The sequence below is a fragment of the Charadrius vociferus genome, unplaced genomic scaffold, assembly GCF_000708025.1.
Source record: "Charadrius vociferus isolate BGI_N301 unplaced genomic scaffold, ASM70802v2 scaffold611, whole genome shotgun sequence".
NCBI lineage: Eukaryota > Metazoa > Chordata > Aves > Charadriiformes > Charadriidae > Charadrius > Charadrius vociferus.
In genome coordinates this window covers 971,509-988,286 of record NW_009646844.1, presented here as the reverse complement: position 1 = coordinate 988,286, position 16,778 = coordinate 971,509, and the positions used below count along the sequence as shown (strand labels likewise).

The 16,778-nt window shown below is 37.8% G+C and overlaps 1 protein-coding gene across 1 annotated transcript; it reads left to right on the top strand.

Annotated features, from left to right (window-relative positions):
• Positions 1-2,937: 2,937 nt before the first annotated feature.
• On the top strand, positions 2,938-16,513 carry SUPV3L1 (suppressor of var1, 3-like 1 (S. cerevisiae)). Its single transcript, XM_009893845.1, has 14 exons — positions 2,938-3,084; positions 3,360-3,467; positions 4,994-5,108; positions 5,676-5,844; positions 7,318-7,429; positions 7,717-7,794; positions 8,802-8,893; positions 9,820-10,000; positions 10,407-10,500; positions 11,214-11,433; positions 11,805-11,885; positions 13,389-13,565; positions 15,157-15,305; positions 15,699-16,513. Exons 2-14 carry the CDS (start codon positions 3,404-3,406, stop codon positions 16,192-16,194), a joined length of 2,028 nt encoding a protein of 675 aa, XP_009892147.1. The 5' UTR covers positions 2,938-3,084; positions 3,360-3,403; the 3' UTR covers positions 16,195-16,513.
• Positions 16,514-16,778: the final 265 nt, after the last annotated feature.

Here is a 16,778-nt window from a genome sequence, read left to right as displayed (position 1 = left end):
TTTTCCATGATTTCATAGGAAGTGGATCCCTATGAGTGGTGATGTATGCTTTCAATTTTTGTGCATCAGGTAGGTTACAGTTAGAAGGAGCTTTGTTATTGAGCTTTTCCTACAGAGGTTGTGGCAGAATATGTATTTCTGAAGCCTTTCATTGCTTTTACATTAATGATGTTTCTGGTATATTTGTATGATGGTGATGTCCCTGTTGTGGAAAGCCCAAATGCACTTGTTATGGGTAACAATAGAACAACATGAAATTACTGTATGATGGAATGAGTTAGGACCTAAGTAGGTGTTTGCTAAACCCCTTGTATGATTGCCTCATCAAACATGGTAATTGTTGAGTGATGAAGTAACATGTGAGCACATTATAGTGAAATAACTAAGGAGCAGTTATGTAAAAAAAAAATTAAATGTGTTGTTAAACTGAGGTAGGGGGGTGAAAGGGACAAGAGTTCTGCTCATGCATGTGATATCAAAAGAAAGGAGTTTAAAGAGCAGTGAGAGAAGATGTCTTAACGTTAAGTGGTGCCATTTCAGAATGGAGGTTGAAAGACTTCAGTACCAGGCCTGAATGTTGCCAAGTCAGTAGGCAGTACAAATTAGGTTTGATCTGAACGTGCGCCTCTTGCTATGGAGATAATCCATCAACAATTTAAAAATAAATGTAAGCAGAAAAATCTACTGTATGAAAGATCAACACTTTGTGCCATGTGGCTTCACAGAATCCTTGATGCAGTTGTTGATTTGGAGCCCTAAAGCTCACTTGTCATATGGAGTGTCAGTTCTGTGGCTTCAATTGTAGGACCCTGAGGCTGTGCTTACTGATGAGGGATGTAAGCTAGGAAAGACGAGGTATTGTCAGCGATTCATGTGTCAGAAACAGGAGGTGCCTGAACAAGTGGATTAGTCAGATGCACAAGGTCACTTGGACTGGATAATAGAAGTCTTATAGTTCTGGAGGAATTTTAAAATAAAGCAGTCCAGCTGCCACAGTGGTAGCATACAGGCTTACTGAAATGGACTGTTCTTGTCTCAGATGCAGAATAATGACTGAAAAGTCTTCCTGCAAATAGGGCTGAAACATCTAAATGAACCTGATGCATTGGAGGCTAACTGCATAATTTCTGAGCTTAACCACAGAGCCAGGCCATCTTTTTACACAGAACCTTTAAAAAAATGCTGCTGAGAAGTCAAAGTTAGCGAGGAGTAAGAGCTAAAATACTGTTCTAGAATGGGGAAATGGTAAAGAAGGGGAGATCTTCAAACAGGATTGAATGTTAAAAAGGGTAATGGTAGAGGCAGATCTTCTGAGCGTGTACCCTGATTGCTAGCTGTTGCTGTAGAAATAGTTAACACTATGTGCTATTAGCCTATGGAGTAGGCTAATGTGGGCATGTCTAGTTGGACCACAATGCTAGCTTTGTTTTGTTTTGATATACCTTGTTGTTAAAACAAGTATTTGTGCTTAGAAAGGGTTGTGACCTTGGATGTTGAGGGCTGCAATGGTCCCAATGTCGTGTTGCCTTGGATAGTAACAAATATTCTGGCATTGACCTTTTCATCTTGTAGTAAGGCCAGTAGGTTGTGAATTTAGCTACATGGCTGATGATGTGTTAACTCTTGTAACTTCTTATGGAAGCTCTGAAGAGAATTTAGCCCTGTGCTTCCTTTTAGTGCAGTGTTTTCCCAGCTGTCTTTGATTTCCAGGCCCTTAAACATTTTCTGATGAGAGTGTGGATGCCTGTGTAGTAAGTGTAAACCTGCTGACAATCTCCATTAGTTACCTTTGTGAACATTTCAGACTGTAAGTTAATCTGTTAATAGACTACTGTCACCATGCAAAGGGTATGGGATGTAGCCATTGCTCTTGGGCTTTTGGCTTTGCCTGCAGTTGGAATTTTGCTGTATTCTTGTCACCTGATGATTTTCCTTATGCAAAGTGAATTATCTCTGTTCTAGAATAGTTTTTTAGAAAGAGAGGCAAGGTTGATCTCATGGGAAGCTTTCCGTGTCATGGCAGAGACTTCAAAGAGTTACGGAGTTAATTGCAGAGAGCAGAGCTTGGCAGTGCTGTGTTCAGTGACTTGTGCTGGCAGACCAGTGGTGTGCTGCCTTATACGTCAGTCCTAGCATTTTATAATACAGTGCTTGTAGACTTGAATTTTGAGGATAACATAAGTTTATGGATAGGTGCTCATGATATTTGCTAGGTTTGTGTGAATTTCTGATCTGCTATGGATAGGGAAGGGATGCAATTTTGTCATTGGGATTTAACTAAGATTTAATAAATGTACGTTAGTAAGTGTACATTAGTAAATACAGTTTTTTTTCAAGTCTGAACTTGCCTTTCAGTGGAGGGAAAGCATTTATTAATAATGTTATAATAAAAATATAATAAACAACTGTAATGTAACAAATCTCAGTAATTTGTGATATGTATGAAGAAAGTCTGTCAAGTTTTCTTTTCTCCTTCTTTATTTAACCTGAGAAATAGGAAGAATACTGCATCTGGCTCCCCCGATCTTTCTGGAGAGTCTGTCTTGGAATCAGTGTGGTGGGAATAAGGTCTCTCAGGATGTTTAGCAAAAGCTGTCACCAAGTAGTTTAAGCAGAAGTACTTTTCACATTAAAACCCACTGTTTCCCAATAGATGCTGATAAAAAGGAAACAAAAAACACCCCCAAACCTTAATTAGTTTGTTCCATAACATGTTGGCTACAGTTTCCCGCCTGTGTGCTTTCCTATCAAGTACCAGGGAGAGCATCTCTCAAATACTGACCTGATCTTCGTGGCAGTTCTTACTCTGCTGCAGTTTAAGATTGTTCTTTTCCACAATAGGCTCAAGCATTGATTGTGTTTTAATTTAGGGAGAAATCATTTGAGTCTGTTCAGCACGGCAGACTCCCTCTCTACAAAGTAATGAGACCATGAGCCATGATCTTCGGGTCAGCAGAATTGATTTAATTTTGAGCAAACTAAAAAAATGTTACTTTCTTTCTGCAGGTGAAGTTCTAAAAAACTTAAATAAGTTCTACAAAAGAAAAGAAATCCAGAGACTAGGAGCAGAAAATGGATTAGATGGTAAGAAAATGTTCTAAGATTTTATTTTCTCTTTTTTTAATGTGAAATCTGTTTTTATTTGGATATGGTAATAGGTAGATATAATCTTTTATCGATCTGACGACACTGCTTGTTTAGGTTGTCTCTGTCACTCGATTCGAATACCCTTTATATTTACTTGTAGTATCTCATGTTAAGGTATAGGTTTTTAATGGCCTACTTCAGTGTTTTGTTGGGTGTTTACAAATAGGGTTACCTGATCCCAGTCACATGCACTTTGTTCCTTTGTTTTGCAGCTCGCCTGTTTCACCAAGCGTTTATAAGCTTTAGGAAGTATATCATGGAATCCAGTTCTGTGAGTGCTGATTTGCATATTATTCTCAATGATATATGCTGTGGTGCAGGCAAGTATCTGGAGTGCTTGTGAAATAAAATGTGCTTTTTTATTTTTTTTTTTTTGTTTTGACCTGTATGCTTACATGTGGATCCCCCCTAATATGCTGTAAAAAAAGGTTAAAAATCACTACTTCCACTTCAGAAACATTTGTGCCCATCCTATGGAGTGTTCTGTCCTTAAGATTTCTGAAGTGGAAACAGAAGAGGTGGAGGTCTTAGCAAGAAGCAGCCTGTTGTTTTATAGCATCTATTCATTGCTGAAATGATAATAGTACTGTTTGGTTTATTCCTCTCTTAAAAATTCAGTAGTCACTAGGGGGCACCTTGAGATCTTTCTCTTGGCCAGGTGGCTTTAAGTATTTGGGATTACAGTGACTCTGCTCTGCTCTGTTTCCATGTCGCTAATAGAAATGAGTGATGTTTGCTTGCTTGCTGCATCGTGTGTTGCAATTAATGGCACTTAACCAAGAGGTGATGCTAGCTGGTAACAGCAGAAACATCCTTCTCCAGAGTTTGAACTTCAGAACTTTGGCATAGTTATGTGTGTTTAATGATGTAATTTAAAGGTTGCAGTGGCCCTTAGTTTTGTCTTAAAATGTAAATGTGTAGATTTTAAATGTTTACCTTCTTAGGAAATTTAAAGTGTCTTTTTATATTAGTTGTGCATAAAATCTTCCACATTATTTCCTCACTTCCACTCCTGTTGGAGTTGGGTTGTTTCTTGTGGCAGTTTTGAAATTTCTTAGTTAAGTTTTGCTTGTCCAAAGATGATAATTGAAAATACCACAGTTTTTAAGTTCTTTAAATTCTTCACAATAATTTTGATTCATTGATTACCAATTCTCAATTTAAAATAAAAAAACCAAACACTGTTGTTTTGGTTTTTTTTTTTCATGTGTATGTGTTTGATAGTAACAGTTTTTTTAGATCCAGGTAGCTCTTTGATTTCTATGAGAGTTGGACAATTGGAGCGAGACATTTAAGACCACATGTCTACTCTGCAAACATTTGGAAGAGTGAACCTGGGTGCCTCTTCTGAGTTGCTTTTTCTATTTTTGTTTTCTCACTAAGGATTGTAGACTCAAAATTTTGAACCAGCATCCCAAGTCTTAGTAGCTTAGGAAAGCTACAAACTATTCTCTTTTTCTGTGTTTATTCATGAAAGCATTTTAGAAGCTTTTGTTTTATTTTATTCCAAGGCAGCACATGAATTTAGGAAGAAAAGGCTAAAATCTTCTTAGGACAGAAAACCTATTTCTCATCCAGCTTTTCCATAGCTTCTCATTTTATTTAGAATTTCTTTAGGCATCTGGCTAGCCAGAGTGAATGTACTGAAATGAGATTTTTTTTTTTTCCCCCCATGCTATTGTATTTGCATTACATTGCTTAATGAGTCCATGTACTCATGTTAGTTTATCTTTCTGCCATTGAGATAATTATTGAACTTAGTAGAGAGCCAGCAGTTGAAAGAATTATGTAAGATATACACCTTCATTTGAGCTAGCAAACTTTCTTAAACGGGTTTGTCTTCTAGGTCACGTCGATGATCTCTTTCCATTTTTCTTGAGGCATGCAAAGCAGATCTTTCCGATGCTGGACTGTATGGATGATCTGCGCAAGATCAGTGATTTAAGATTGCCACCCAACTGGTCAGTGTGTTTAAGTGGTTGCAGTGTTTTGTTAGCGTCACAGAATTTCAAAGTCTGTGGACTTAATTTTTATGATGTATAATTGCACTATGTTTTCAGTTCCATTTCTCTGTTTTTACAATAATTTGTGTTGGGAATTATCTTTGTTACAAGATATATTGCAATCAATTAAAAGGAAAATAAGATTATATCAGCTATGAAAGTCGCTGTTGGTATTGCCTTTCCAGAAAGCTGTCTTCTGGCTGTATCTGCGAGGTAGCACACCAAAACATTAAGATGTTAATATTCTCAAGGAGAGAGACCACAGTAATGAGAATTATTTTGAACACAATGTGTGAATTCCACTCTAAATCTTTGAAAGTATTGTATGATTTAGAAGATGAATATATAAGGCATAGTAACATCTTTATACTGTCTCTATTTAAGAATTTGATCTTTCTGCTTTCAACACACATTAAGAAGTCTGTTAGTAGGTAAATGTTTAAGCTAATTTGCAATTTCGCCTGAATCAGTATCCAGAACACTAGATAAATGTTAAACAGATCTGCTTTTCTGTGTATGTTTTAGGTATCCAGATGCCAGGGCTATTCAAAGAAAGATAATATTCCATGCTGGTCCTACAAACAGTGGAAAAACTTACCATGCTATCCAGAGATTTTTGTCAGCAAAATCTGGAGTATATTGCGGTCCACTAAAACTTCTGGCTCATGAGATCTTCCAAAAGAGTAATGATGCTGTCAGTATGTTATATTACTTACCTACATCCTTAGTACAGGAACAGTCTTACGAATGCATTTTTGTAGTCCTGTAGTTGCTTAAGGTAGTTCATGAAGCAGCGTGCCTTTGCTTTGCAGTAGTGTCAGCTCACGTGAATACCAGTTGTGCATTTCTGATTTAGGTGTGCAGAATAGAACATCATTTTCCCAAATGGAACATCTCTTTCCCCAAAGCACATGCCATGCAATCATTTCTTCAACCTGCCTCCATTTTCCTGTAACTTTTCCCTCCCTGGGTTTAGCTAGGTTCTACTGTTAGCTTTTTCAGTGTGGAAACCATGGCCTCTTTTGCCCATGACCTTTTTTTTACCTTGTATGCAAAAATACCCTGGCTTAACTCCCCTCAGCCTTCTGCTTCAGTATTTAAATATATTTCACTGAACCAATCTAAGAAAAAGTTCTGCAGCTTCAGTTGTGTTCAGTTGAAGAGCAGTGCCCTATATCAGGTCCCTAGAGGAAGCTTTCGTTGGTAAGTTTTTTTTAATTACTTCCAGCATCTTTTTGAAGGCTCCTCACCAGTGTGTTTCCAGCTGCACAGAACCACACCAGTTCTGAAGCATTACAATAACAGATGACATGTTAATGCAGCATAGTGTGTGTGTACAGTAGTGTGTAACAAGTGATCTTGTGATTTTTTTTTTTGTAAGTCTATGATTTAGAATTTGTAATTCCTAATAGTGGTTTATCAAAGCAACACATAAGAAAGATTGGCTTGTTCTAGGAGATATCTGTAATGTGTACTGCGTAGTGAATGTGGATACCATGTAGTCATGTTCCTTCTTAGTAGTTACTGCAGTTTTTTCCCATGTGTTTAGTGTGTGTGAGGACTTTGCACTTGGCAGCTCATGAATCATACGTAGCCCTTGAGGCTTGGACAGGGCTTCCTGCATGGCTCTACAGGTGGTTGTAGATATGGAAGCAGCAGCCATTTGGCTGAGATTCAGGGAGCGTAGAGCTGACAGAGTGTGGTGGCCCCTGCTGTATGTCACAGCTAGTCCTCATGAACTCTTGCTGTGTGACTATAAGGCAGCAGGTGTGACACCCAACAGGACAATCACCAAATGAACTGGAGGAGGTTGGAGCTTGCAAGGCTCCTTCAGTGCTGGGCCTTGCTTTATGAGCCATTTGTACTACAGCTGTTCTGATAGTTCTTTGGTTGCAGGTGTGACGGCTCTGAAATGCTCAGAGGGAGATGTAAACTCCTGCAGGAGTAGGGGAGGGCATCTAATTACAGATACTACTTCTTCAGTCTGATAGGACTTGAATAAGGGCACAAGTCTCAAAAGGCTGAGAAGTTATTTTCTGGATAGCTTCCATTATACTGTCTTAGAAACTGCTTTAAGATATGGATTTTTTTTTTTTTTTTTTCCCCTTTGGAAAGGGGATTCTGTTATATTACAGAAACTTGACATGAGTTTTCTGAATTCCTTTAGAATGTGCCATGTGACTTGGTGACAGGAGAAGAGCGTGTGTATGCCAATGAAGATGCCAGACAAGCTCCTCATATTGCGTGTACCATTGAAATGTGCAGCACTAATACACCTTGTATGTACACATAATCATTTCAGTCACATCTATAGTATCTTTATGTGTATTATCGCTTGGAGTCTGAAGTAGCTGAGCTATTCCTTTTTACTCTTAATTGAACAATTTCTGAACAATATTGGAGCAGTTAATATAACCTGGATCATCTCAGAATAGCTTTTTGGTGGTAGAGGATTAACTTGATTTGAGCAACCTTTTTTAGAAAGCCTTTTGAGTTGCTTCCTGTGTTGTATTGCTGTTCTAGATGCTCTTCCTTGGTGCATCATATTTTTCTTTTTTGTTTTAAGATGAAGTTGCTGTGATTGATGAAATTCAGATGATCAGAGATCCTGCCAGAGGGTGGGCTTGGACAAGAGCCCTTCTAGGTAAGCTTGTTTGTGTTGACAATGAACTTGTTTAATGTAACTACAGATGGCACGTTAAATTCAAGCTTGGCAGTCAGTAGATTCATAAGTGGTTACAATATATGATGCAAGTATTGTTTCTTCGTATGTCTTCTCACAGCAAGTTAGAGAGAGAATCTGCCTCAAAGGATTTGTCTGTATCGCAGCAAGCTCTCTGTCATGTTTTACTTGATGAATTTTTTTTTTTAATTTTATTCTGAGTTACACAGGTGCCTCTTTTAGTTTTGCTTCCCTGGATAATATGGAGTGTTTGTGTTGTTACACCGTGCTGTCTTTTTGTATTTATTATTTTCTAGAAGTATGCTTTTTTTGTTCAATTAAACCCACAATTTTTCAGAGATTTCATTACGAAGAGATACTGTTAAATGTATGGCAACATGGCAAAAGTTAAATATTTTATAGTGTTAATTTCAAATGGCTCGTTTATAGAGTTGCATTGACCTGGTAAATTCTTAGAAGAATGCTTCTTTTGATAACACTTTTGTCACACTTTCCCTGCCTTCTATTTTTTTCCCTTTTTCTATTCTGACTGCATTAGAGATGTATTCATAATTTTAGCAGGTCATGCAGAAAACAAAGCTCTTCAGTTCTGCTGTGGTTTGGGATTTAGTAAAACATTAATAGTAAATAAAACACACTCAAAGCTTTGTTCCATTTGTTCAGTGGTTGAGGGTATCTCTTGTCTTGTCTAAGAGGGTGCAACAAGGTATTAGCTGCTCTGATTATCATACTAATGGATTTCCAAGCATCACTTGCTGATGCGAGGTCAAGAGCAGCTCTAAGGAAGTAGTGTATTGTGGGAGAGTGTTTAAGTACTGGTTTGGGATGGTGAAGGAGGTGAAATACAGTCCTCATTGATGAGTTTAGCAAGCAAAATGTAATTTTTGGGTAACTTGAAAGTCAGCTAAAGCTACTGTTGTCTATAAATATGTAACATTTTGCATTTTATTTCATTGGATCTTGTTCAGGACTCTGTGCGGAAGAAATCCATGTTTGTGGAGAAGCTGCTGCTATTGACTTGGTGACAGAGCTCATGTACACTACGGGGGAGGAAGTTGAAGTAAGCTTTCTAATTCTGTACATTTCAGACAGAACATCAGGTTGTCCTTGCTGAAAAACAGGCAGAAATTTAGGGTCTTTTGGGAGTGTCACCGTTCTTGCAGGAGTTCTTGTTAAAATGGTTCTTAATTTCTGCAAACCAGAGGAGATGTTGCAAAGTTGTTGTGTGGTTCTTTTTTTTTGTTTGTTTGCTTTTTTTAATAGTGGTATTGTTTTGCTTAAAGAAGATAAGTGCTTTGCTGAGTTCCCCTCAAGGAATGCTACAGCTGTTTAGGGGCTTTCTTTACAGTTCTGTTCTTTCTGGAAGGCACAGTGCTCTCAAGTTTGCTGAGGTTACTGGATCAGTTCATAGTTATCCTCCATATGATGAGGAAAGGAGTTAATAGAGCTAACACCTTCAGAAGCAAGTGATTGAAAGATCTCTGAAACCCAACTTTACTGTATTTTTTTTTTTCTTGGGAAGATTCCTTTGTGAAGGGTATTTAAAACCATAAAATTTCGTCCTAAGAAAGTCCAGCCTGCATGATTTCCTGGTATATTAGCTGTAGCTTGATATATCTCTCTGTGGTGTGATGTGTAATTCTGAAAGGGGATCAGTTACAGCATTCAGATGACTGAGTGAAAACAGACTCATTTCTTGATAGAGTTGCTGCGTAGCCTGTATACTTCTTTTCTTGAATCTAATTTACGTGTAAAACTATATAGTTGTTCTGTTTCTTGAGAAAGCCATATAGTTCTCAGCTTGGGAAGTGCTGCAAGCACGCAGGTGTGTAAGGTGTATGTCACCTTCTCCCCAGTAATTACTGCTTCAGGACTGTGAGAGGTCTCTCAGTGTTACAACCGATTGTCATAATAACCATGCTGGCCGATAGTCCACAGGAATTTTTCATTTAAAAACATTGTTTTTGACACCTCCTTTGATTCTAGGTCCGAAACTACAAGAGACTCACTCCTCTCACTGTGCTGGATTATGCCTTAGAATCTTTAGATAACCTCCAGCCTGGGGACTGCATTGTCTGTTTCAGTAAGAATGACATTTATTCTGTCAGTCGACAGATCGAAGCCAGAGGATTAGAATGTGCTGTCATATATGGTAGTCTGCCACCAGGTAACGCACTCTTCCTTTTATTTTTAAGGGAACCTTCTGCTTTTTGCTCCTTTCTTAGAAAAACTTTTAAAATAAAGCAGTACAAGTTTTCATAGTTTGGCATGTCTATATAGTTAGAGAAAGTAACCAACTTTTGTTGACTGGTGTTTTAATCTTGGGATTAGACCTTTATTGTGTACTTAATATTGATCTTCAGATAGATGTATTTAAATGAGGTCTATCCACAGCTCTGGGAATGATTTTAATCCCTCCTGCCCCCTTCCCCCAACAACAGCCAAATACCAATCAAATACCAGTTTGGTTTTTTATTTCTCGGTCTTTTATAAAGGCATTGGACTCAGTGATATGTTGTCTTTGTTTTGTAAGAAGAGTTTGCTATGTGAAGTGTTTTGCCATTCTGTTTTAGGAACTAAACTTGAACAGGCAAAGAAATTCAATGATCCTAATGATCCATGCAAAATTTTAGTTGCTACAGATGCAATTGGAATGGGACTCAATTTGTAAGTACTTGGGGTGGGTTATGGTATGATTTTTTTTTCCAATATTAGTACTTGGGGTGGGTTATGGTATGATTATTTTTTCAATATTTTTTTTTTACGGGTGTGATACCTGCGTTAATTCCCTTACTTTTTTCTCCGCAGTTTGACTACTTTGGCTAGATATCTGCTATGTCTAGATAACACAGTACATACATTTTAATTCTGAAGTAGTGATCAACTTGATTGGGCACAACTAAGCTTTAATTTAAAACTGATTCTAAGAATTAAATAGCTCACTTGGCCTAATCCTCTGTCATAGTAGGCATGGTTAAGATCCTTTTGATTCCTTGGAGTCAGATGTGCTAGGTTGTCAGAGTATCAGTCTCTTGCGTTTCTGAAATGTAGAGCAATTTCAGCCCAGTTTCAGATGTATTTTGTTGCTGAAGGCGATGCAGCCACATTGCTATAAACTGAGGCAGATGGTGATGGTTGGGACCCTATTAGAACACGATTGATGTGTGTAGGACGATTCTCCTGCAACTAACCAGTAGTCTTATGCTGCCCTTTTGAATATGCTGTGTCCATAAGTAGTATCTGTGGTCCCTTAATTTATAGAGACGAGAAAAGCTCAAAAAAAAAAAAAGCTTCATTCTTCTGTAGCAGGTTGTATATTGGAAATAATTTGAAAAAAAAAGGATTCCTCTTTTTTGTTTTTCTTTTTCCAAATATTTCAGGTGTATAAAAAGAATAATTTTTAACTCTATAGTAAAGCCAACTATCAATGAGAAGGGAGAAAAGGAAATAGACTCCATTACAACCTCTCAGGCTCTACAAATCGCAGGCAGAGCTGGGCGTTATGGCTCATCCTTCAAACAAGGCGAAGTCACTACAATGCATCATGATGACCTCATGCAGCTGAAGGAAATTTTGAGTGAGCCTGTGCGTCCTGTGAAGGTGAGAGGCTCAGTACCCAGTTTGTGCAGATGTGCTTTGGAGCTGTTTTACGATGTTCTGATCCCAAATTATTTTTCCTTGTGCCTGTTTACAAGTGAGCAATAAAAATGGATTGTGTAGTGCCAGAGTGACTTTGAATATGTGTCCCATTTGGAGGCTTGCATTATTTAATTTATATTGAAGCTGCTCTTTTAAGAATTAAAAGCTCAGAAACAAAAGCTCTTCAGTTCGGGAAAAGTGTGCTAAATAAACTGGAGTCTGTAGGGTGCTTTGGTTTCTTGCATTTTGCTTTCTAGACATTGTTTCTGATGCACTAACTTAAGAATGATATTAAGAATTAATGGAAATTTTTTTCTTTATTTTCCCTTTAGGCAGCTGGCCTACATCCTACTCCTGAGCAGATAGAAATGTTTGCTTATCATCTCCCTGATGCCACTCTATCCAATCTAATTGTAAGAGTGACCAAAATATTAGCTTCTGCTTTAAAAATTAAGAATTGCTTATAGTCACTGCATTTGTACAAACACGCGCATTGGGAACCTAACAGCCAGCCTTGTGTGTATCTCTTATCAGTTGGATTCTTCTCTCTACCACAGCAGTGACTGCAAATACATTTAGAATGCTTAACTTTTCTTTTTTTATGATAAACTTGAAAGCTGTTGAAGTGTGAAAATATGTTTATGCGTGTTGAAGAATGAACCTTTTCATTTCATCTTTCCTGTATTTTAAGTGTAGACTTTTTGGTCTGAGGCTGAAAATATTAGAGATTGAAATTTTGATAAATTTATGTGAAAATTCCTGGGAAACTGGGCTGGTCATGTCAGATTTCTGCATGTCTGAGAGCTACCTGATTTTTTTTCCTGGTTCTGTGGACTTCATGGTAAAACAGTGTCTGCTTAACTTTTGGAAAACAGATTTTATGAGATCCACTTGATCTCGTCATTAGCTGGATAGTAGAATTTTTGAAAGTGCCTAAACCTTTTAAAGTAGAAATAAAACATCCAATGTTTTATTTAAAAAATAGTTTGGTGGCTTTTAGCAGACTGAGAAATTCTTAGCAGCTTTCATGGATTTAAATGTATGTATTATTGTTCTCTGCTGATGTGCTGTTATGTATCAAAGTGTTTGATTGCTAACCTTGAGGTAAAAGATTATACTTGGAGACCTTCTGGAAGACTTAGGCTGGTAGGGTCATCTTTAGGCACATCTTTAAAATTTCACTATTGAGTTTTTCTGGGCTAGCATAGAAGTATTAAGGTAAAGACCCCATGTTATTATTGATCCTTTAAGTATTCAGTCACATTTTTTTTAAATGAGTTTCTTTAAAGTGTTTCTTTAAAGAACTTTTGAAAAAAATCTTTCAAAGATTTACCTGAGAGAAATCATTTCGGGGGCCCATAAATATTCTCCCGGCAATGTGCAGTAGCGTCTCCTGCCTTGGATATGTTTCAGGTATTCTTTGAACTCCTCTATTGCAATGCTGTATTTATCTTGTGATTTCTTTCTTCCTAAAATAGATCTGTTCCTGACGTCGGGCTAAAAATATCTCAATTTTTTACTTTTGTGCTGTAAAGTTAGCTTTTTGGGTCATGCTAAGTGACAAACCTGGAAAAAGTTCTAAACAGAGCAGTAACTGGTCTCTCTGATGGTGTTCTTTGTAACTGAAGTGTACACTTCCAGAAGACTGTATTTGTTATGTAGGAGACTAATTGAAAATGCTTAAATGAAACAGTGTGTTATGTCTTCTCCTCTGATCCAGCGTTAAATCTTGTTAAGAGAGTAGAGGGAACTCCCCTGCCCCCTTTTTTATTACCGTGGCCAAATTTGATATTTTTAGCTGCCTTTGATATTTCAACTAGCCTTTGAAACACTAAGTCATTTTTTAGTTTGGTAATAAAAACTTTAACCACCCTCTCCTCTAATAACATCCTCTTCACTTGGTTATGTTTTCACAGGATATTTTTGTGAGTCTCTCACAAGTCGATGGGCTTTACTTTGTCTGCAATATTGATGACTTCAAATTTCTAGCAGATATGATTCAGCACATTCCACTAAATTTGCGATCTCGATATGTCTTCTGCACTGCACCCTTGAACAGAAAAGAGCCTTTTGTGTGTACCACATTGTTGAAGGTCAGTTATTTATTTTCCTCAAAAAAATGTGGTATTTCTATTGGAGCAAGCGTGTCTTGGTGCAGTGAGAGTTTATCTAGCTGCTATATTTATTGTGGGTTTTGTTATTAGATCATTTGAGAACATTCTTAAAGTGCTCACAAGTAGTAATATAAAATAGCTGGAGATACATGTTTTTTAGAGAAAACTGCATTCTTCACCATTTTATTGGCCAAAGCTTTTAACCTCTAAGAACTGATTCTTGTTTTGTGATGTAGATTAGAAATTGGATAGTTTTTCTGCTGTTTGCCTCAGAATCCTGCAGCTTGCCTTGCAGGTGATCTTAGAACTGGGAGAGATCCAGAATTGTGTTGCCTAGTCACTTGTGCACTGTTAAGCTTTTCACTACAGTGTGTGTTAAAGTAGTCCTTAGAAACCAAGATACCACTGCTTTAAAGTGTTAGCTTGTCAACAAAAGAAAAGAATGTGGAATTAAATATGATTACTGATGCTATAATACAATTAAATAGAATTAAACCCCTAGAAAATACAGTGCTGTAAGTTACTCTCAGAATTATGTCATTTCACTTTTCAGGCCTGGAGGAACTGTTTTCCACTGTGCCCCTGGAGTGATTATTTTGAGGCATTTGTAGTCAGCTGATTTCAGTTTTTCAGGATTAATAATTTTGTTTGGGACTGTTACTTTGTTACACAGTATCGCCTTTGTCCCCTTTTAGAGACTGCATTAAACATATTTAAGAAAATAGTGTAAAAATGAAACTGATGTGGTGCCCTCATGTCACAGATATTAGATCTGTGCTTTACAAAAATGACTAATAATTTTCTTTAAAAATTGAGTGATTGATTTAGAGTTGAAAAAAAAAGTGCCTCATTAAGAAAGTACTGAGTGTTCAGATCCTTAAGTAATGAAGGTGCAGAGGGGCATAATGTGATATGGGAGGAAGGTAGGCTGTTGTGAATGCCTGTGTGAATTTAAGCCCCATTCCTTGGAAAAAAAAAAAAAAAAACACAACCAAAACCCTTTTGGTACCAGCCACTTAGGAAGCAGTTATTCCAAGTCATCAGTGCTTCTGAAAAATTTAAATTTAAACCTTATTTGGCTCATTTATCTGTTAGTAAAAGAGCTGAGATGTCTACGTTTCAGAAGGGCTGATTTCTAGTGCAGATTAATCTGTTTGGGCTGTGAATAGTGTGTTTCCTAAGTCAAGGAACACATTTAATGTGGTCTGAATCCTGGAGATTCTGAAACAAGATAATTATTAGGAGCAGGAGAAGAAAAAAGCTGGAGTCCATCAGCTTTGCTAGATGAAATTATATCCCTTCAGTGTTACGCTTTTCTGGATAGCTCTATACTTTCGTTGTTTAACTGTGCATGGTGCATAGACAAATTGTGTTAATGAGGCCCTGGAAAGGAGAGGTGACTCCTGTGTTGAGTAATTAAGTAAAAGAATGTGTGGCATTTGGGCTGTGTAAAACAAAGCAGGTATTTTCTGGAGCATTCTGTGTATACAGTCTCAAGGGAATTTAACTCATTTGGGATTTCTTCTTTCCTGACTAACTGAGGACTTCACTGAATCTGCTTGTTTTTCAGTTTGCAAGACAGTTCAGTAGAAATGAGCCTCTGACATTTGACTGGCTCTGTCGGCACACCAAGTGGCCATTAGGGGCTCCAAAGAACATCAAAGAGCTTGTACACCTTGAAGCTGTTCATGATGTTTTTGACCTCTATCTGTGGTTAAGGTATTGTCTTTGTGCTTGAAAATTATTTTTATTTTTTCCTAATATTTATGACTTACAGTCCTAGAAAAGGAGTGTCTTCAAGCGCGTGTGCATGTGGTGCACTAGGGGCTCCTTTGGCCCTTTAGAAGATCTTGACAAATGCAAATGTAGCTATATTGTGGGAGCAAGTCATGCGTTCTGCAGAGAACAGTTTGTGACTGACAGAGAAAGTTAGAAACGAGGTGATCCTGGACTGGAGCAGCTGAAAAGCCACTTAAAGTACAGTGGCCTTCCCATGCAGCATGTAATAATTTTTTTTTTTTTTTTTTACTTTACATAGTATGTGTCTCATTTTTGTCTCAGTCAGCAGTTCTTTAGTGAAGAGTTTTAATTGTGTGTTCTGCCTCTCTTCAGTTACCGCTTCATGGATATGTTCCCTGATGCTGTCCTTGTAAGGGATATTCAGAAAAAACTAGATGACATTATACAAGTTGGTGTCTGCAACATCACGAAGCTGATTCGAGCCTCACAGTCTGCAGCTGCTGCTGGCACAGCAACAGTTGTGTCAGAAGACTTTCCTCTTTCAAGGACTAAGAGGGATACCAGGGCGGTTTCAGACCGTCATGGTGCAAAATCCGCAGAAGCACTCTCTATTGCAGCAGAGGTTCCGAGAGAAGGAAGAGCAAAGAACTTGAAAGGCTACCGGTCTGCTGCAAGGCAGGAGGATCTGAAAAGCCATGGACGTGGATCTCTTGCCAACAGACTGCTGCGTGAAGGACTTCTAACACAAGAAATGCTGAGGCAGCTGGAGAGTGAGTGGCAGGATCAGCACAGGAATGGTAGATATGGCCTTGGTTCAAAAAGAGATGATCATAGTAGTTCAAAGGAAATAGGGAAAAAGAAAAAATAGAGCCATGTCCTAATTCTGTTTAGTTTTTATTCATGAAATAAAGTACTATTTTAATAACTTCTTTGGCATTTCATGTTTACACTGCTGCAGCTCCTTGATGTTTTCCTTCTCCTGTGGCCAGTTACATGGAGCACTCAGAGAAATGGACTCTTAAAAGCCCAGAGGCACTAAGTTTGCTTTTAGCAGTCAGCTGGTAAGCTTTTTCAGTCACGGTGTTCAGCATAAGTGTATGATCTACTGCTCTGTGAAAATTTGAACTTGATGTCTTCCTGCAAGATATCCTCACATCATTAATAAACATCATATATTTCACTAGTAATGAATTAGCTACTCATTCCATCCCTTCCCAAAGGGCAGAGTTTAACAGATAACAAACAAGTAATGAACAACCTGGCAGGCACTTGGGTCAGAGTGGTGATAGGAGTCATGCGCCTTTAACCTTTGTGTCCTGTGAAAATGTGGAAGGAAGCTAAAAGCATTTGTGTTAGTGCGTTGGGGAATGATGAAATTCTGGCCACAAGAACTTTTGAGTAAATTCCAATTCTGTCATCTGAAGGGTAATTACTGAAACAAAGCAAAATCTG

Excerpts from the sequence above, each read along its gene's own strand:
- SUPV3L1 (XM_009893845.1), top strand. The coding sequence starts at position 3,404 with ATGGAATCCAGTTCTGTGAGTGCTGATTTGCATATTATTCTCAATGAT. Across the intron at positions 5,109-5,675 it reads TTAAGATTGCCACCCAACTG|GTATCCAGATGCCAGGGCTA; the intron begins GTCAGTGTGTTT and ends TGTATGTTTTAG. Across the intron at positions 7,795-8,801 it reads TTGGACAAGAGCCCTTCTAG|GACTCTGTGCGGAAGAAATC; the intron begins GTAAGCTTGTTT and ends GATCTTGTTCAG.